Source organism: Sinohyriopsis cumingii, chromosome 18, assembly GCF_028554795.1.
Source record: "Sinohyriopsis cumingii isolate HCF-2022 chromosome 18, ASM2855479v2, whole genome shotgun sequence".
In the NCBI taxonomy this organism is placed as follows: domain Eukaryota; kingdom Metazoa; phylum Mollusca; class Bivalvia; order Unionida; family Unionidae; genus Sinohyriopsis; species Sinohyriopsis cumingii.
The window spans coordinates 67,574,606-67,597,669 of record NC_142978.1 but is presented as its reverse complement, the minus strand read 5'-3'; the positions used below and the strand labels follow the sequence as shown (position 1 = coordinate 67,597,669).

The following is a 23,064-nucleotide window of genomic DNA, read 5'->3' as shown; positions in this document are numbered from 1 at the left end:
AACCGAAATTCAACCTGTACAACCTTTGGAAGATCAAAACATAATTAGGTTGCCCTGGAAAATTCATTGTGATGTTTGGACAATTTCATGACGGCATACTTGCTTCTGTTTTGGATGGAGGTGATTCATATAAACGATTCCTAGTCCCCATTTGAATAAATCAGGACTGTGTTTAGCCCAAATCATCTTCAACAAACAAATGAGAGTTCATTGCAACAAGGTAACTCATATGGATTCTGTTCTTGAAATGATTTGGGGGGATAGTGCATCGTAAAACGTCATGTTAGATAATATTTCGTTATCGCTCTATATGAGGGAATAATAGACATATCAAAGCAAAATCTGAATTTTAAGCTTTTATTGTGCTTTTATAGTAATTATTTATAAAGATATAATTTAATGCACAATCATCCTGACGCATCCTTGCACAAAACACTGTGCTTATAATCCTTTCTGTGTATCACTGGAGTAAAATATTCCCATTCGTGAAAATTGTTTGGTTCGTTTACATGTACATGCCATGCTGGTGTGAAACCTTGAATGGAATAGGTACGAGAGTATCAGCAGTTTCTTGAATTTAGACTTGTATGCTTTTGTAGCCGACATAGCATATTGCAACTTTATTGAACTTTCTAACAATACGTATCAAGCGACACAATGAAAATCGGAATAATACAAATATTTTTCTTCAATATTGACACTTGAAGAAAACGCATACCATGGCCATGTATCATGATTGGTGCCTCTAGAATAATTCCCTAATTATATAAAATCAACTGTATTGGAAAGAAAGTCTCTATCTCATTATCGTTGTTTGTCCGGTTCTTTGCTAAGGGGTCATAACTATGGTAGATTTAGTGGTCATGCACGTGGGCGTACATATTATGTTGTGTTCTTAATACACGTTTGTAAAACGAGTTTTATTGTCATCTGGCTTTATTTTGTTTCAATGTTTTTTCATCCTTTATTTACCTGGGTAAATCAGGATGAAAAGTGCAGCTGTTTTTAAATAATCAGTTAGTCTGCAAATAAATATAGCCACAAAATGGAGCTGCCTAAATGCTTGGAGCAATTTGAAACATTTTGAGTTTGTCATCAGGACTTGGATTACAAATCGCGTCGTTCTTCCCTTGTATTTTTCAATAATAATTGAAAGAGACATATTAAATATCTAGAATATAATGCATATCTTAAATATGTAAATATGTTATTCACCTGTGCTTCATTTGTAGTAAAGATTTGATGTTAATTTTACAGAGTTATTATTAAACATAACGAGGGTAGATTAAATACTGATAAATATAACTTAATGTCAGTCTTACTTAATATTTATGTTTCGCCTAAAAGAAGGTTAAGAGTTGGAGGTCTAATTAATTGCTGCTGTCTGACTGAGCTATAGTACAAAAACTTTTGTTTTGAGGAACCTATATGATAATTAAAAATACTTACATACGCCGTTGATAAGGATTTATTAAAATAGAGAAAATTGTGAGATAAATGCATTATCATTAAAAAATACATTCAGTTGTTTTCGCTCTGACTAAACTGTGTTCAGCTAAACAAAGTTTTTACCTGGGGAAGAAGCAACCTACATGCACAAAACAAACACTAAGCACAAAATCCGCGAAAACGTCCCAATTTGTATGCATGAATGACAGGGAGGGTATGTAGAGAATACATAAATAAAATAAAAGAAGCGAAGAATAAATAACAGAGAAAACACAGTCGTGAAACGAGTAAACGACGGATCTCTTTGTACTTTGTGATTCCAACACTTGTTCATAAAAATCAGAGTAGGGTTTATCGTGTCTATCGCACAGCGGTCAAAGGCATTAGGACCTAAACCAATGCTGAAGACACACAGGAAATTTGCATCCTTTGCTTTCGTAGTTAAGTCTGTCCCTGTATTTGAAGTTCTGAAATCCTTTCTATCATCTTTTGTTATTATAACTTCGGTTAACTAACTGCTGCTATAAAGGTTTAATGTCGTCTTATTTTCTAACAATATGAATATCACGTGTAATCAAAATAAAGATTGTTAGTGATACTTCGCAAAAGAGATCTAAATATAATGCTTGAAATATGGTTCATATCGTTCTTTGTTTTGTAGTTTTAACCATTAATAACATATTTTTAATCGCATAGACGTGAGTTGTGTTTATCGTTTGATTTTTGATTTCGTACAAAAGCCTTTGGCTCTTTCCTGATCTGTATTGTATACTCGTATAATTTCCTTTCTCTCCCGATTTTATCTTTACTTTTCCGTTTATCAAAGGATACCTTTTTATTTCCAGAGTGCAAATACTTTTCGTCGGTCATATCATCCTTATTAAACGTTTGTTATAACTCGACAAGGGCAAATGGTTTTTGCACCGCTGATGAAATGCTTTGCTAACTCATGACTAGATTACAAAATGTAACAACTTAATTACAGCCATATTTTATTGCAATGGTAATACAAACAATACACATACCATGTAAAGCAAATATATGTCAGCGTGTATGATATATTTAAAATTCTGTCTTTAATTATTAGTAAAAGATATATAGTTTATATGATAATACGGGGAAGTCAAAATTAGAACTTAATGCGTCATAAAAAATGTTCATGGTCATTTGTTTAGCATAATCCATTATTTTATGGCTAGAGTTAACAGTCTTATTCTAATTCAATATCATGTGTGGAACTTTCATAACGCACGTGATAATGCAGTGGACAAACCTGGCAGATTATAAAGAACTGAAATATCGTACAAAAATGAACTCTGACTCAGAGGCACCATGATATATGGCATCGTGCATGTAATATTAGTAAAAACTGATAGCTTAAACATCATGCTATTAACATAGAAATTAATTCAAAGAATAACATTTAAAACTGACTGAACAAATTGTGTTATATATCATTTAAAAGAAACCCATGAAAATCCTTAATGTTACGTGAATGGTGTTTAAATCAAAGACACAATGGCCGTGGAACAGTAGCACCTTTTAAAGCGACTTAATCTAACGTTAGGTGTCAGAATTATAAAGCATATTTACAAGTCACTCACATTTTTGCGAGGCTTATCGCATTCGAATGTAACCCATACTTTATGTAAACGACTTTTTATGGTATCTCAACTTTCAGTGCATATATTTGTTAGTCAGAGAAAAACGATTTTCCAGAGCAATATCCATTCTGTCAAAACATATTCATTGTGTAGTATGGCTATAGGATATTTATACATTTTTTGATCATTTCGAATTATAAAATATCTCAATTTTCACATTGCTTCTTACCTCGACTGGAACCGAAATTCACAATCATCTACCTCTACAATAATGACATTTTAGACATTTTACAATACGTTACGTATTACCTAACTCATGTGGAGGTCAGGTAAAATATACAAGCCAAAATATTTAGGTATCCAATCCCTATATTCAAGTGTGTCAAAGTAAATAATTGATTAAACTTAAATAACCATACTGCTTAAAATACTTGCACATATGGTTTGTTTGTCCATTTTTTATTTAATAGACAATGTAAACAATACTAGGTAAAGGTACCAGTAGAACACAACCAATGGAACTGGAGATCAAATTTGGAGTTGGAAGTGAATTGACAGGTGTATCATTACAACGAAGAAAACTTTGTATACGTGATTTTATTTGGATTTGTAAAGAAGCATAAATCATTTCACTAGTCAAGATTTCAGCCGATGGAGGAGCACGTTCTTTTCAGGGATAAACTGTGGAGTCATAGGCAAATAGTTAAACAGTTAAATTATCAAGGGATAAATGCAGGCTATTGAATGTGTCTAAACGAGACAGCAATGCATATTGGTAGCATTTCTCTTGTGTAAATCAATAAACATCTGTATTAAAATCGTACTCGAAATTATGGGCGAGACGAGCGATTTATTGACAGTAGATAAGGGCATTTTAAAATCGACGCATGGGGTGATTCAGCCCCGGGTGAGTTTATTTTAAATATTCACCTATTCAACAGGTTGTCAGTTTTATCAAGACAACAGTCTAAACTAATATTAAAGTAGAATAGGTGATTTCAGTCCATAGCAAAGTTTTGGATTTGGTGCATATTTTGGTGCATAATTTGGAGTCTTTACAAAGGTCATTTTGTTATTAGATTCACTTTGTGTTTCCATAGAATGTGATTTATTCTTCACCATTAAGATGTGGCCGTGAAAGTAAGTATTTGCCACATAGAATAATTCTGCTCACACGTTCTATAATAATAGCTTGTACATCTCTGTATTTGCTTACTTCACGTTTTTTGTTTTAATTTTTCGAGTCAACTAAAGCAAGCTTTGCTATATTTGTCATTAGACATGATTTTTTTTAAAGATTCTTCCTATTTCTTAAAGATTCGTTCTATGTTTTTTTTTTATAGACGCATAGAGTGCGATCTTGTGTGCATAATAAGAAATCATTATTTGCTGAGCAGTTAGTATGGTGCAGCATGGGAGTTAGCAAACCTACCATTTTATGTCAAGATTAATTGATATTCCGCACATCAACTTCGTGGAATTGCTTCCACTCGTGAAAGTAAGTTTTCACATCACGAACCTCTAGTGTACAAGACACTTTCATGTTCTATGCGATTAATTCAGGAACTCTTATGCTCGAAAAAACTTAAATGATAGAGAAACATGCAAATCATAACTAATTGCATCAAGGCTCTTGATAACCTGTCGCACTTTCTTGCTTTAATTGCACTTTCATCACTTGTTATGCATATTTCGAATCTGAAACTTTTAACATGATTTCATTTTCTTAGTATTCGTTTCCAAGGACTTTACAATGATTGTTTTAAAAGCGCTGTTTCCATAGTCTATTTATATCTAAAGTTATAGTACAATGCAGGGTTTTATCAAGCGAATGGGGACGTAGGGGGAGCTGTAACCAGAGGTATTCCAACCCTCTTTAAAAAGAAACAAACATTACGAACAATTGAACCATAAACAACTGACACGTTTCTTCAAGTAAGTTGTCTTTACTGTACGACAGTATAATTATGTATTGGAGCTTCCAAGGCCTATGCCCTCTTTTCCCCCAACCTAATTACCTTCCAACAAATTTTTCGACTACTTGTTTAACCCCTGCGGTAAGAGATTCATAAATAATATGCGTCAGTCAAATGAGGTTTTACTCTCTTGTCCTGCGAATATTTCTACATATACCAGTAAATTTCATGTAACGGATTCTTCAGTAGTTCCAAAACCTCGAACATACAGTAAATAGTTCGGTTTCATTTAATTTTGTCTTATTTTATGCTAAACAAAACCAAATCTCATCAATTATTTTTCTCTTTGTTAATGATACATGAAATTCGATTATAATTGTTTAACATTGAAACATTCACTCCATTCGTTCAATAATACAGCTGCTAATTTCTTAAATTCTCCAGCTGTTTCCCAAATTCACTGTAGTCCATCATTTGGTGTAAAGGTCCTCAAATTCGTAATAAGCATTTTAAAATATAAGGATTCCTTTCAGTGTATGATTTTAATCAATGTATTTGTTCGAATTCTTCAATCTATTCAGCCTTTTTAGTTCCTTAACTAGCCTAAAACCTTCAAACGATGTATGAACTATATATTGCAGGATATACTTGTTAGTCTTCGGACCAACTTCCATAGGTTGGTTGCCTTTTCTTTTCACTGATTGGTTTTTAAAGTGAGAATAAATATGTTGTACTACGCATATTTTCATGTGCTAGTGGACAATCCATTAAGTGATGGTTTAATTGTGTCCAAATCTACAGACAGTTGTTCCGTAGTTGTACAGTGTTTATACATATGTTCAGGTATGTTTGTACCAGGTGACTATCTGTCATTTACGCAGGGATGTTTTAGCACATGACACATTCATGTGAATTACTGTAATTCAGGTAAATCTATAGTGCGATATCTACACTATAACAGTCTTTTATGTTCGGTCAAGATGTCTCTTGTCCTGAAATTATATGGGCATTTGTACGAATATACTTTCAACCTTTGCACATTGTTTTATCTGGTGTGACACTAATCGAGAGAGGGTTTTCATACCAATGTAATTATAGTTATTTCTTTTATGGATTTATCATTCTTGAGTTGCATATTATTTGGAACGTCTTCTTCGTTTTTTAATTAGCAGTAAATAATATACTGTACATGAGATTCCACGAGGATGTTTCATATCAATGGGTTTTCTTAAGGTGTCGATTTTGTTTTGTGAAGATTGTATTAAAGTAATCTGCACAAGCAGTATACTTTTATAGATCACTGGTTAAGTCATCAAATTAACTAAATAGTCTTACCTGTACAACATGTGCAAGCCAAGAGATACATTTGTATTACAAACCGGATATGATGGTTCTGTTTTGGTATGTGACCGATGTAAATTGCAGTACATATCTGCAACGTGATAAAACTTAGTTTTAATTTTTTAAGAATAATGCAATTGAATATGGCATTGGCAAAGCAACCAGTTTCTTACCAATATTATTCCGCGTTCAGTCGCATGTATCGGGATGCTTATTTGTCAGAATTGGTTCATAAAGATCTCTCAGTTTTATCTTAATGCATGCCAGGTTTAGCCCCTGCATTTCCATATGCATTATGAACATTCCACAAAAATATTGAGTTGGGATATAATTGTTCCATCTAGCCATGCATTACTAAAAGCCACTCCTGAAACAAATAACAATAAGCATGTTTATTTTATCGTGTAAGTTGTTTTTATTATTATTCAGTTACGCGCAATGACTGAACAAAACAAACAAACAAATGAACTAAATTCAATGAAGGAACAGCAGATATTACCGTTGTATATTTTTAATTGGTAAACAACCATATTGACGAAGATTTAGCTTTATGTGCAGGATCTCTTTATTGATTACAAATTTAGCCAATATCGTAAAAGCGTTGCATACAAATCAAACCTAATGTCACGAGATTTCGTTTACGAGTTGGATGGAAAAGTAATACATTTCAAGATTTGTCATTATTAAGATACCATTCAAGCCAAGAACAGTATTTATTGGTATATTTCAAACATCATCCTTGAAGCGATTCAGAAAAGATACAGACTAGCATTTTCTTGGATGTATGACATATCGGGCATTTGAAAGTAATTATTCAAGTATTGGTTTGTTTGCTGGGGTGGCTGATGCTATGCAAACACAGCATGAAGGAGCTGGCAATAGTTTCTGCTTAAAGTTTTACCATTTATTTTCTGTTCATGCGTTTTATGTACACCATATTTGGTACGTTTGGACTATATATTCGAGGTCCTCAGGACAATGATACAAGGTCACAGGGATCGAATGAAGGCAACGCGGTTTGCCTGAAAGTACTTATGTTCTAAATCATGTGTCTTGACGAATATATGCAGACAAATTTCTTTTGAGTTCATGTAACATCAAAATGTCATAAACCAAGGTCAGAAGGAGCTGTAAAAAAATGATTTCCACCAAATAAGTCGAGTCTTAGTCCTAGGCTATAAAAAATGATTACATTTTGTTAATAGTTTTTGCTTGATACAACCAAAGACCTCTTTAGACGCTGATCAATCGGCCAGTGTTTAAAATGTAACACAAAACAACATATGGGTACAGTATCTTACCTTCATCAAATATTCTCAAAAATTTCTAAATGGCTTTCGCTTAAAACAAAGTAGTCTCCAGTTGATTTCGGATTCATAATGTTCAAACGCAAGACAGTTGTATATAATAACGGATATAAAACATAATCAGCATATTCTATTCGTTCATCAACTTGTTTTGTGAGAATTATACTCGTCACCGTGGGAATGCTTTAACAGTTTATTTTATTTCCTTTTCAGATCCGTTGAATGTTTCTTCAGAGTTCTACATGCTCATATGCAGACTTTAAACAAAAATGCAAACAGTTTACTTAACGTTGGTTATCATCCTAGCTTGGTTTGGGATGGATATAAATGGTAGGTGAACCGACCTTCTATACTTGTTACTACATAATTATGAACGTTCTCGTGCATAATGTAGCACTGAACTCTACATACAACAAACTTCACCCTTGAATAAAATGTATTGAGATCTAATACTGATAGTACGTGTAGTTTACAAGACAGTTAAAGTCTTATCTATATCATCACTACACTATTATGGTAATAACAGTGGTCGTCAGATTTTCTAGCCTGACTTTAATCTACTGGGTTAATTAACGAGAGTAAACAGCAATTTAAACTTTAGTAAATTGACCGCTTCGATCTATCCAGGACTTCTGCGATGTTACATGAACTTAATAATATATACCTAATATAGTTTTGCAACTGTAGGATTTTAAATTTTCTCGTCAGTTATGAAAAACGTTGAAATGAACCATGTTTGATCTCGTTATATTTTCCCTTTTGCTTTTCTCTCTCTGTGCAAATATTTTATACCTGTTTCCACTTGCTACAATATTGAAACCACTAACAACGATTTCACTTTGTGTTTACATGTTGCCAACCATTTGCATTGGATTGTCCCCAACTCACATGGGACTGTTGGTTCATTAGCTCTGTCTTTCTATGTTGCCTTAAGAGGCACGGTCTCTTTAGAACTGCCTTTATATTTAGCCCTTCCCGAGCTTTCACTATTGCCCTTCATTATTGCGACTGATCTACCATGATCAAGATAAAAAATAAAGATGAGAAAAAGTATTTCAGTGTTGTTTCCTTTGACTGAATTCCTTGAGGGTTCACCAAAAAGTATTGATACTTCAAGGATACCATGTTTTCTAGGTCGTGAAGAATACGAGGTTCTTTGGTTAGTCAGTCAATAAATAAATGAATGAGAAGAAAAAAAAGAATGAATAAATAAATGTTGTAGCTGTTTATACTGACCAAACGGTCACATTGATATGGATTAGTCGTTATGCTATTTCTTATGATGTGAAGATGGTCCCCTATGATGATGATATCACCTTTGAAGTATATTGGTACTGTTTAATAAAGGATAGTCGTATTGACATGGCTGTGTTCATTAAAGGCTTCTCCTCATATTTACTTTTCCTAAATGAAAATATTGCAGATATGCTTCCAGCATTTAAGAAAGCAATAAATGTGGCCTACTTGGTAATTTTTGTATCGCTTATCAAACATAAATTATGTTGTTTGCTGACATTGGTTCTTTAATAGAATATTTCTTATGACATATTAGAATATTCTAAATGAAAATAGTGTTGCCAATCCTATGTTACACACATATGCATTTGTGCCTATACTGATTGTAAGATCGTCTTTGATTTTCATTAGAAGACATATTGCTATATTTTCCGTAAATTACTCCGCCAGCATACATCCAACCCATATGTTTGTCTCACAGAAATGGCAGAGAGTGTCAAAATGAGCGAGATGTCATTTGTCATCACGAAGGCGAGAATAGTTTACTCAGGCTCTCAGTGAAATTGAAGTCGATTTATTCATATTCATGCAGCTGCATGGGGTAAAAGGTTCTTGCCCTTTGGTTGGTGAAGATATTTGGTAGCATGGAATTTACTGAAAAAATATTTTCTGTACGTACCCGAAATGGTATAGTGTGATTAAGACACATGCATTTGGTTTCAATTCGAATTGATAGTGGAACTAGTTCCCTGAACAAAGTAAGACTACTAGATTTCTTGACAATTGTATTTTAGGATGAGTTTGATTTGTTCGTTTAAGAAAACAAAGAGAACTATATATAGCAAGAACGGTGCCTCGGGTTTAGTCAGTTGGACAAAGTATAATAAATATATTGCTAATAATTCTGCAAACTCCAAACGCAACATTCTCGACACTTTTAATATTTTCTGACAATAGGAAATGAGCATATAATGAGCTTAGTGCACTATTTGTTTACTGTAATTCGAGTATACCAGTGTTAAGGCATATACTATGTATGCAGCTTTTATTCTGGACATCATCATTGGCAACTGTCTCGAAAGACCATGCGAATAGCGCCCTTGGGGTGTTGTCTGTCTCTGTTGGCATCGTCTGCTGTGGATGTGCAGGCCTATATGTGAGTGACAGTCCCTATTTCAGCGGGTGCAGACATACCTGGAACTCTGCATTACTGTGGTTGCTGCCGCGTTCTTCTTTCTCTTACGTTTCTCTGCCGCCAACTGGCCTCTCCTCGCATCAGCGACTGATATGCCATTGTTTACCGTTAGTTTCCAGGTGTCTCGGTCCTCGGCCAGCTTTTCCCAGCCATCGGGTGAAACGTTGCATGCCTTCATGTCCCTCTTGCATACATCCTTGAAACGTAGTGAGGGGCGTCTGACTCTTCTCATGCCAGTAGCCAGTTGTCCATATAGTATGTCCTTTGGCAGCCTTCCATCTTCCATGCGTCGGACGTGTCCTAGCCATCAAAGGCGGCGTTTGCTCAGCAGGGAGTACATGCTGGGGGTACTTGCACGCTGCAGGATCTCCCTGTGTGGAACACGGTCTGGCCAGCTGATTTTCAGGATGCGTTTTAGGCACCGTATATGGAAGGAGTTGAGCCGGCGTTCTTGCCTCATGTAGGTGCTCCAGGTCTCACTTCCATATAGAAGGGTGCTGGGAACGCAGACCTGGTAGACTCGGACCTTGGTGTGCTCTGTCAGCGCGTTGTTTTCCCACACCCTCTTCGTTAATTGAGCCATGATGGTGTTTTTCTTTCCAAGCTTTCTGTCCATCTCCATATCAATCGAGAGAGTGTTGCTGATGGTTGACTCTAGGTAGGTAAAGTTGTTGAATGCTTGCAGGGTGACACCGTTGATTTTGATGGAAGGGGCAATGGTGGTATCTTGCACGCTGACATTTGTTTTTTCCAAGCTGATGGTGAGACCAAACTGCATACAGGCATCAGCAAAACGGTCTCCCAGTCTCTGGAGGGCTTCCTAGGTGTGGGTCACAAGAGCTGCGTCATCTGCAAAAGCATCTCCCTGATGAGCACTGCTCTCACTTTGGTCTTTGAGCGCAGTCGTGCCAGGTTGAACAGCCTCCCATCGGACCTGGTGTGTAGATATATGCCATCGGTGGACGTGTCGAAGGCGTAGGACATGAGCAGGGAGAAGAAGATCCCAAAAAGTGTTGGTGCCAGCACGCAGCCCTGCTTCACGCCGCTGTTAATTGGGAAGGAGGTTGAGGAGGATCCATCATACAGGATTGCTCCCTTCATATCTGCATGGAAAGAGATTATCATGCTGAGGAGTTTTGGGGGGCAACCGATCTTACTCAGAAGTTCAAAAAGGCCCTTCCTGCGGACCAAGTCAAATGCCTTGATGAGGTCGATGAACATCATGTAGAGTGGTTGACCTTGCTCTTTGCTCTTCTCTTGGAGTTGTCGTAGGGAGAAGATCATGTCTGTCGTCGACCTGCCTGCTCTGAAGCTGCACTGTGATTCCGGGTACACACGGTCCGCCAGCAACTGCAGCCTATTGAGTATGATGCGGGCGTACACTTTACAAACGATACTCAAGAGCGAGATCCCTCTGTAATTATTAGAGTCACTGCGGTCGCCCTTGTTTTTGTAAAGGGTCACAATGGTGGCATCGCGCATGTCTTGGGGGACTATTCCTTCCTCCCAGCAGAGGCAAAGTAGCTCGTGCAGTGGTTTAATCAATGCTGGTTTTTCACGTTTGATGGCTTCGGGCGGGATTACGTCACTACCTGGTGCTTTGTCGTTTGGAAAGGAGGCGATTGCTTTGCTGAGCTCCTCTAAGGTTGGCACTTTGTCGAGCTCTTCCATGGTGGGCAGATTCTTTATGCTGTTGAGGGCTGCATCGGTGACTGACGTTTCTCGGGAGTATAGCTCTGAGTAGTGCTTCACCCATCTGGCCATCTGTTGCCCACGGTCTGTGATCTTCTCTCCCGTCAGAGATTTCAGGGGAACGACCCCTTTCACTGCAGGGCCCAGAGCCTTCTTGATGCCACTGTACATACCTTGGATGTTTCCTGACTCGGCACTGCGCTGGATCCCTTCACACAGTTGTTGCCAGTACTCGTTCGCACACTGTCTAGCAATGTGTTGGGTGTTACTTCGGGCACTTCTGAGAGCAGCAAGCGTCCGTTCATTAGGGCATTTTTGTAAGCTATGAAGGATTTTCGTTTCTCCTCGATTTGTGGTTCCATCCTTGATAGGTGTGCGTTGAACCAGTCCTGGTTGGGTAGTTCCTTCTTGCCAAACTTTGACATAGATGTACTGTAGATGGCACCCTTCATGGAGTTCCACTTGGCTGTAGCGTCGTGCTCCGGCAGGTCCTGTAGAGCCTCGTCCAGGGCGGACACTCCTCCACCTTGGCAGGGACTGACATCTGCGCAGTGTTTATGCAAGGACGTCCTTTTGATTTTGAGCGGTTTAGCGTGTGTGGCTGTAGTCGCACTCTGCTGCTCACGAGGGCATGGTCGGAGTCGCAGTCTGCACTGTGGTAGGTTCTGGTGGAGAGGACGCTGTTAAGGGCAGAGCGCCTGGTGATGACCAAGTCGAGTTGGTGCCAGTGATGAGATCTGGGGTGTTTCCTTGACACTTTGTGTTGTGGCTTACACTTGAAGATGGCGGGTTAACACCTTATTGACCGGGGGCTGCCTGGCTTGAGGTGGGCGATAGTTGGCAAGTGGGACACGATAATCCCTCCCACCGTCAAAGCTGACCCGTGGCGCCCCTTCCCTACGCCAATCAGGTGGGACTTATAACCCGTAAAGTTTCAGCTTTCGTGTTGTTTCCTCACTCACTAGCGGGACTGGAGTGTCCTCTCCAGAGCGCAAGCCTGGGCGTGGAGTATTGAGAATCGGGGCTGCCCAGAAGTCAGGGTCCCCCTCTCGTCCTTGCTGGTGGGGTCCAAAGGAATGCTGAGCATGACATTTGGCACCAGTTTGGATGCAGAAGCTGCTGGAAGGAGGTCGTAGTCGACCCCCAGCCGCCTTTGGGGCTCCACACCGATTTTCTGTCTGGGTTTACTCCCGTAGCCTTTTCTTCTCCCGAAGATATCCACAAGGCAGTGGAGCCATAATCCAATGGATGGATACTTGACTACAGTTATAACTGTATTTTCATTATGAACGTATCAGAAGAAGGATATATGTTTAGCGCACTCCTCTTGATTCAGTCCATTATGTTTATTAGGTTTTATTGCTCGGACAACGCCCTGAGAGACGGGTACTTGACTATCTTATTAACTGTTTTTGCATCATGAAGTATCAGAAGAAGAGTATGTTTAGCGCACTCCTCTTGGTTCAGTCTATGCCGTGCGTACATCGTGTTGTATTCTATATTGTCCTGCTAAATATATAACATCTCCTTCAGCGAGAAATACACCATCTTTCTGATTAATCGTTTCATAGCCTTGAAGAACGATAGTTAAATTGTTTCAGCAGAGATAATAATTTAATATCATTATAATGCAGCATTGTTCCATAAAATCACTAAAATATTATTTTCTGTGATTATTTATTGTAAGCATTTCTACGATGTACAACAGTTTGAAAACAACAGAAGCGTTAACATTCAGCATGTTTAGAAACATTAGCACCACATATGGCTACGGAAATGATAATTAGATGATCTTTCTAAGGAATGCATTTATATATGCTAAATTGATTTCACTTAATTGCCACGTAATTGTATTAATAAATATTGTAGGTTTGATTTTTCGCTATTTACAACCTTTAATACAGATGGTTTGAAATGTTCATTAAAATGAAATGGCAATGCATGTATGAATTTAAGGAAGCCATATTTTGTCATGTTTATTTGTTGTGTTACAATCTGATGCATATCCATATATTTTCAACAGATTATCCAGGTACTACAGCAATCTGGGTTTCTTTAGAAGGTACGTACTCAAAGGAACCCATTTGGTTCTATATAAATAAGTGTAGTGACACTTTGCAAGCAGTGATGAAGGTTAATTGATAGGTTTGATGAATTATTGATATGTTCCGCTTTAGTTTAAGAATGATCCTTTAACGATATTATTCTCTTTTTTATGTATTACGTCTTATGCATGTTTTAATGGACTAGGCAGCCAAACTGTTACTCTCATTAAATAAATATGTTATATCGTCGACATATGAGCTTTTCGGCTATAAAAAAATGTTGATTGATGAAAGAAAAGGGATTATTTTTGTTTTCTTATTATGCCTAAATATGGGCGAGATTTTGAAAACCTTTTCATTCACCTTTCCAAATACATCTTGACGAAATATGGCATATATATATATATATATATATATATATATATATATATATATATATATATATATATATATATATATATATATATATATATATATATATATATATATATATATATATCCAATTTCAGTCTTTCGCCCTATTTTTTATGTTGCATTAAAATTTTGGGACATTTAACTAAATAATCAAATATATAAACTTGCTAAATATTGGTGTTTCGGAAGCCAGTTTTCGATTGCTATTTTACATTTGATTTATTAAAATTATTCGGCTTTGTAGAAATGCTGCAGGACTTACAAAGTGTCTGCAAAATTGTATTTTTATAATGCAATTTGTTATGTTGATTCATGATGCCCTCTACCCTTCATCTATAATTCCAATGCTGTGTCCGATAAAACGTGATGTTAGTTTAAGGGTGTTATATTAACTGCTTACAAGCCTAATATTCAATCATGTAAGAATACTTTTTGAAGAAGACGCGCTCTTATATACTGTCTGGACTTTATAGCATCCAACTTATTCTTAACATGTGTGAATTGTGTCTGAACAATTACTTAAAAATATATATGCTCAACGTGCATCCCACCGCAGTCACCATCGATCATTAAAGCGACCTAATGAATTTTGAACAATATTGCTTTCAATACCGTCTATTGATAATATAAGATCTATTTATTCAGTAGCCAGCATAAGCATGATTTTGTTTCCGGAGAACTTTGTTCCGTATTGTACCGATTTATATTTTATCACACGGAAAGTTTTATACTGTCCGTTATGAATATTAGCCTATACATTATAGCCATTCTCATTGTACTATATAGGTTATATTGCCATTCCTTTGCATGGGATCTAAAACATGGTCAAATGGCGCGGAATTTCAGACATTAACATGGCAACATTGGTTTTATTGGACACCACACAAACATAGAATTAGGCATTGAAAACAAGCACGCCACTGGAAATAATTAAACTTGTAAATCAAGAAAATCATTGGTGTAAAACTGTTTGAAAATAATTTTAGTTGTCATCAATATGGAATGCACATTTACCAACATATATTCCATGTGGAATTGTTAGTTAAAAAGAAAACGAATAAAATCTGAGAAATGACGGTCGACGATCGCATATTGATAAATCATACTTCTTTAAAATAAATGACAGTTAAATATAAACAGCATTTTATCACCTTTTCGGGTTCACTAATCCAGGGAAATCAAATGTTAAAAGAGACATATACGTCTGTAGAACGAGTGACATATATCTAATAGCATGCAAGCGTTCGCGCATGTCATGTCCTGCTTTAAAGCATACTCAACCCTAACAACGTCTTTCTAAAATAAAATGAAGGTTATAGAATTTCTGAAATTATTACAACAAGCCTTATACTCGCAGCAGACATACACACATATATATTTATGTTTATTTCTCTTACATACTTAAGTGATAACTTTCTTTTTAACACATGCTTAAAGAATGTATGACAAGCTCGACGACACTCGGTCTTAGAAGCTCAAACCTTAAAACCCCAAAAGCATTGCCCTAAAACGTCGTACATAGTTTACAAGCAGTCATCCAAACCATTGAGATAAAGCATTTATGATCTAGTTTAGATATTGACGTTATTTATTATAAAATAATGGGCTTCAAATAGAAAAACAAAATAAAATATTGAAGAAAAAACCCAGATAAACACAAAGTTTTAAAATTTGAAACAATCTTTCTTATCGTTGTAATGCATCATATTTTAAGGCAACAATTAATAAATACACGACACATATTTAGACGGATCGATCAGTCCTGCTACACATAAGATAATTAGTTTGCACTTACACCGTTTAACATGTTTACAAAGACGCTTTAAAATTCTATCCCAACTTAAAGGATTTATTGTTAACCTGAAACAAAATATGTAACAATAAATCGTATCCCATACCAATCTAAAACACCAAAAAGACTCTGACCAAAATCACAGAGAACAATATATGACATAAGTTACAGGAAACCATAAACCCCAGCAAAGATAGCTGTCATTAAACCATTTGTCAAAGTCTCTATGGTCGTTGTTGATGGCCAGAGAAAAACCCGTAATGTGCGACAGCGTAACACTTAGGTAATCAAATATCACATACCATTGGACCATAAGACAAACATAGACCACCTAATCCTTTTGAAGATGGGCACCTATGTAGAAAGTTCAAAGGAATACCTCATCAATAATAAGCCTAGGGCAAGCAATTTACCTCCTAAACAAGATAACTATACCTGTGAATACTGGAAGTGCAGTAATGTATTGATAATGGTTACCCTACGGATAAAATCTCCCAAGCCAGAATACATTCTATAATGCTACCAGGTACAGTCGATTTACATGTTAAAAGTTGAAACAAGAAGCCATTACCATCCGTTAGCCTGCTTCTCTCCATTGCTGTAAATGCGTTGCGCACTAGTATCCCATGTTGATGAAATGAAAGCATGCAAGGAAACATGGCAAACATACTCTAGAAAAGTAAAAGAACAATTGCCATCCTGGAAAACAAGCACTAAAACTAATTCAGTGGAACAAGAATGGAATGGAATACACTAATTCAAACATTTTATTGTAGCGGGCATTTTATTGTAGCGGGCAAAGTTAAATGCTAATGGTATCCTTAGTTTTTACAATCTACTCATGTTGCTGTGTTTGTTTCAATGAAGGAACTGGAATAAAGTGGCAAGAGGGCAAGACGACGATTGACAATTATATTAGCTATGCTAATGAATTACATCATATAATACTGTTGATGGTAAACAACAAAAAGCATTGTAAACATCATCCACACGGATGCATACAATGTACCAATAGAGAAACAGCAATTTTTGCTAACATTTATCTACCATACAAAACATTGCTTTTAAATATCTCCATTATCTAGGAATTATGGAACGGACATAATCCACTTTGAAAACTACTGGCGTTCGGGGGTATACTTTTAGACATGAATGTAGTACAGGCATTTTAAATCCCTACAGACAAAATTATATTGAAAAATAAGAAATTGGTTGGCACTAGTCAACCAGAATCACACTAGGTGAATATGGCTCTCTCAAGGATGGATAATCCATCTGATATTCTGAAAAGGATTGACCTTACATCTCTGGAACTACGCCGAACAAATAACAGACTGATGACTAGTTTTCATATACGTATGGTTTAGCAGCATGTTTTTGTTTTTATATAAGTTAAATGAAGACACCTATTTTAAGACCAGAAATTTTGTTCATTGATGCATTTTAAAATATTCATGAACGAAACGTTTCAAACAACGATTAGTACATACAATTTGTATCATAAATCTGAAAAGCTGAGAAAATATTTTTTTTTTTAAATGTTAGAAGAGAAACATCAAGAAATATGCAATACATTCAAAAGATATACAGGCAATCACAGAAATAGTAGTCGTTTAACAACTTGCTGACTCTGTGTGTTCATGAACAAAATTATCTTTGCCCTACCAACTACCGATATAAATCAGTTGAACCAGTATGTAAATACATATTGTGCGTACGTCTTACTTTGTATATGTATATATTCCTGAATTGTTCACCTTGTAAAAGATACACCTAGTTCTAGAACAACTGTTGCGCAAACTCATTGTACTTGTAACATCATGTCTTTTTGTATCATTGTTCCTAAATTGCTGTAAATGCCAATCGTTGGATTGCCAAATCTGTTTGCAGCATCAAGGCTCACACTAGCGCTTAGTATGTATCCATTTTCAACGTCATTATCTTTGGTAGTTTTTGTGATATAAGCAATCTAGACCAGAACACACTGACCTTTAAGCAATTCTCTTTTACATGCACCTTGCTGAGTAATTTGTAATGTTGTATTTCTCCCAAGGTTGTTACAGAAATCTTAGTCAAAGTTCGTCGCACAATCTGACAAAGAATGGTCCTAGACATTGTTTTGATGCATGTCCAAATTCAACATACATAGGTTTGCAGGTAATATCCACTATCATATATATATAACATATATATATATTTGTTCTATCTCTATTCTCTTTATATCCTTTGTTCTATCTCTATTCATTGCTGTTGCAATTTTGTACAATTACGTCAACTTTTTCCTAGTTTTACTGAGACTGGTGTATCTATTTACTTTACTATTAGTGAGACATGCTTGAACGTATTAACATAGTCATTAGCTGACAACAAAACGTCAATGAAGACACTCATTTTCTTGTACATTTGAAATTAAACGGAATATATTCGTACGTTAAGTATCCAAAACTGTTGATCTTATTGGGACAAAAGTTGAACAACGACGCAAATTCAAGTATCAGATATTTCTACCAAATTTATTGAACGTTGTAAATTAACAATTCAGCATTTAGTGTGCATTTGCATCCTTTCTTTATGCTTAGGATTCATGGTGTATGTGCGATACAAGTGGGAACTATTTCACTTTATCACAATACTGCAATTCTCGATGCTCAGGGGAATTGGATATGCTATGTGGATCAGGTCCAGGAATCGCCGTCTATTCCAAAGGTAATTTAAACAAGCGATAATAGCAATATTTACATAGAAGTTGTGGATTATATTCCATATAATCCTCCAAATCAACTGATGTGATGAATTTCAATTAGCATGACAGACAGGACAACAATATACGAAGAATTTCAATTTAGCTAAGACGAAGAGATTAATAAAACGACGATAATGATAAATGCCTGTAACGATACAAATTAAAGAATGAATTAGTGTATATCATACTAAACGAAAATAAAATACCACAATTTGAATAGCCGTTTAATTTATTTCAGTAAAAGAGAATGAATGTACTGTCCAAAGTATATCATGTTTGATGGATCTTGACACTCCATAGCTTTTTGTATTTTGAGTAAATTGCATCTCAAAAGAAACAAAAATATCATACGTACATTTGTATAATTTTTCACTGTATTGTAAAGCTTGGTTTACATTTTTGCCTAATTTGTCATTAGCTTATACGGATCATATTCCAAACGCTGGGAAGATCTAAGTGATGTCAGATTACCGTTATAAGAAGCATACACGTTTTCGGATCACCGCGACTACTTCAAAGATTGGAATGGCTGTACGATTGACCGATGGATTGCGAACACAATGAATAGATAACTAAGATACATTTGCAACTACTCACACCAGCCTCCTTCTATAATATCCAAGGTGTTTTGAATGGGAACTATCGGTATACATTGATGTTATGATCCAAGGAATTCACATTGAATATGCAAGAATACAATGCCCGACCTTTTGTTTGTCTTTTTTTGCTGTCAAATTCAATAGCAAAGACGAAATTGTATTTGTCCGGTCACAATACTAAACTGCACATCTCACTATTGGATTATGATTATTATGTACCGTTAAATCTAACACATTTATAATTTATCCATCATGAATATTTTGAGTTTGATCGATCCTGAAATCGCTAAAACAACCAATCTGTATGATGAATTTCCACAAAACGGATAACTGATATAGAGATTAGCAACACCCATTTTAACTTTTATTTGCTATATTTCTCATTATAAACCAGTCAGTGCTCGGTATTTCCATTAAAACTATCTATGTCAAAAATATAATTTGTCAGCACATAATATTCAGAATTGTCCATTGTTCGTGTTTATCAATCAGTAACTCTTCTTTATCAACGTGCTATAAAAATACAACAGGTTGTCAACAATCGCTGCAGGGAGGGACAAATTTTCAGGAAATATGAGGGTTATAAGGCAAATGGCACGCACCTGAGTCAGGAGGATTACTTATTCTGTAACTTTGAGTAAACTAATATAGCTACTTCCATGAGAACCTATAATCATGGGTTAGGGATCAAATGGTGAGGATGTATATGTATTGGTTGATACGAGTGTTAAAGCCACGATGGGTTAACTGAACAGGAACATGATACCATATTTCATTCATCGTCTGCTACTTGTATATTACACAAAATATGGATTTAATTCTTGGAGTAATACAAATTGTTTAATATGTTAATATGTGATTCCTAAATACAGCTAAGTTCTCTTTTTGACAATGTCCTTAGATAGATAAAGTGTAAAACTTGATTATGCACGGCTAAAAAAGAGAAAACAAAGAATCCAATATGTCAGTAAAGATACGAATGTGAGGGCAAAATTATTATTAAATAGATTTTCAGACAAATTAAAATTAATTTAATCTCCGAATAGATAAAATGCATACACACCCTGAGGCATACTCTTGATAGAAATATAATTAAGACAATTCATAGAACTAATTATTTTAGCATTACATTTTACTGAAGCAAAATTGTTTCCTAATTGTACATTCACAGCTAATCCGGCACAGAGTATCAACGTCAGTGGTGACTTCGGATGTGTCTACGTGGATGTATCTGTGCCGTCTAATGGGATAGGTCACATTTTCAAGTTATATGCGACTAACAATTGCTCCGAAGAATATGGTTCTGCCTCCTTTGAAGGTAACGTTCCTTCAAATCTTCATGTATGGTATTTTCACTCATTCTATACAAAATTCAATTGGTTCTACATATAAGTCATCACTCCGATGGGTTGTGTTTTCGATGACAAAAGTATTAATCAACATCCGATGCATTGGAGAAGAATTACAGCAATCGTGTCACGTGAAAAATAGTTTCAAATACAATACAATTGATTGCTGATACATTCTTAATTGTTGAGTCCTTAAACTTTTGTTTGCTTATAAATTTTCAATGCAAAGAGATTTACTTTTTCACTACCCTTGATACACATATAGATAGTACAAATGTATAGAGAATTAATATGTTTGGTTTTAAAGCTATTAATAAAGCAGGAAACAATATATTTACCAAAAAAGTGCGGGAGATTGTGCTATACCTGTATATGCTTGTTTTGTTTGTTTTTCAACAACATATTTCATTTGTAACAGTATTTAGTACTATCAATTCGTGCTGCAATGTTATATATGCTTTTAGAAAGTTTAATAAAAACAGATTTTAGCCATCTATTCGCATATTAATATTTCGTCAGTAAACTTTACGGGTCTAAAAAGTTTCAATTGCAAAAGAAGAGGTACCTTCTACATAGTCAAAGAAAAGAATGCATCCATTATATGCTTAATACATGGAAAAGTACTGGTGTACAACTGGCATCCTCTTGTTGGAATAAGTTTGATTCTTTGTTGTGTACATAAAAATAATGTGTCTGCAAATAATACTGACAAAACCTCTTCCATATCAAACGTCACTGAGTACACGACGCTTGCAGTGAAATGGAGGCTATAAAAGTAATATGTTAAATTTAATTGACATTTAACATCACCCAGTTACCCTGATTTGTATATTTTGCACACATTTCCTATTCGAACCATTTTAGTAAACGAAGATGGTTAATGACGAAAGTTGCCTTTTGAAATAATATTTAGAAACTATGCAGGCACACGGTTATTTAATTAGAGAAAAACCATTGATTTTTTAAAATCAATACTAATACTGATTGGCGTGATGTTATTCATGCTTTGCCATTATGCACAATTTAACCTTTACTGTTCAAGAATATTTTGTTCTCAAGATATTCTTAATATAGTAACATGAAAACCGTATGCTACAGATTAGATTAGATTTTGATTTAATTGTGTGCCTAATGCATATAAATAAGCGATCATAAATAAAATTCATACTACAAAACACATTAGGATATTGCCCCGTTCACCATGTCAAGAAGTGACGCAGAAATAAAACAATCCTGAAAACTTATGTTTAGTAGGAAGTATTGAAACAATAAAGCTAATGCAAGTTTTAAAGTAAACAAACACATACAGGAATGACATATGCGACTATAATGATGTCAGGTGATCATTCAGATTTTATTACTTTGCAGGTTTGTACACAAAATGCATATATGAACGTCTATTAGTAACCTGGTTTAAAGCTCGAGACAACTATTCATCATTGCCTTTAAACAAATTCTTTCTTCCGGAACAATATGTGAGAGATGATAGATGTCCACCACAGACAGATCAGGGCAAAAACATACTTGACGGAAAATTCTGGATAGGAATGATATGGATTGCAAAAGGTAAATACATATCTACCTTTTAGTATCATCCATATCCCTATTTAAGAATGGATCTCCAAATCCGACCATTTCGCACACTTAGGCGATATACAACAAGTCGATAAATTATGGAAAAAGCAATGCAAGCAAGTAGGCGTATGCAACAAGACCCTTTCATCGTCGTAAATAGACTTTACAAATATTGACTATTATATCTTCTGATTTTAGGACACATCATTATGTTGTACAGTGAATATGAATATCTGCATAGAGAAATATCGGAATCTATATAATGTGTTGACATTTAGCAGGAGTAAAACATTATTGGGGTTGTGACACACTCCTCAGTGAACAGTTTATTTTCAACCTTTGATGTAAATGTTAGTAGACAGATCACGATGAGATCTTTTCATCCAGACTGGAGATATACGACATTTACATTCTTTACAGTTTCCAGTTCAAAATATCCCTTTAGGATTATGTGTTAGCACAGAAAAATTTCAAAGTAGCTAAGCTTCGAATAGTTTTAATCGTATCACAAGCGGAATATGCTGAAGACCCGTAGTTTTCAGCAAGACGTTTTACCAGTCCAATTTCAATTTCCTACATTTTTTAAATTATGTCTCAGGCAATGAGCAATATTACGGTACATTTTGCAGATTTTGGGATATATATATATATATATATATATATATATATATATATATATATATATCGTTGTTGCCAAATAACGTAAAAGAGAACATAACCGTCTTTGAATAAATTCGTAACGATACATTTTTATCATACAATGTTTCAAAAAACGGTTTGAAATATATATGGTATATTCTATTATGA

General features: G+C 35.4%; 1 protein-coding gene across 2 annotated transcripts in view; it reads left to right on the top strand.

Moving 5' to 3' along the window:
- Nucleotides 1-4,003: 4,003 nt before the first annotated feature.
- LOC149776849 (uncharacterized) overlaps nt 4,004-23,064 on the top strand; it is a 57,170-nt gene continuing 38,109 nt past the window's right edge. Inside the window, exons 1-7 of one of the 2 annotated variants that reach the window (XM_089942658.1) lie at nt 4,004-4,193; nt 7,831-7,947; nt 13,764-13,802; nt 18,045-18,148; nt 18,571-18,697; nt 20,505-20,651; nt 22,051-22,248. In XM_089942658.1, the coding sequence (XP_089798784.1) occupies nt 7,887-7,947; nt 13,764-13,802; nt 18,045-18,148; nt 18,571-18,697; nt 20,505-20,651; nt 22,051-22,248 (676 nt within the window). In that variant the 5' untranslated portion in view covers nt 4,004-4,193; nt 7,831-7,886. Of the gene's footprint in view, nt 4,194-4,431; nt 4,552-7,830; nt 7,948-13,763; nt 13,803-18,044; nt 18,149-18,570; nt 18,698-20,504; nt 20,652-22,050; nt 22,249-23,064 lie in introns of those variants that run through there. The other variant, XM_089942659.1, reaches the window with a different exon arrangement.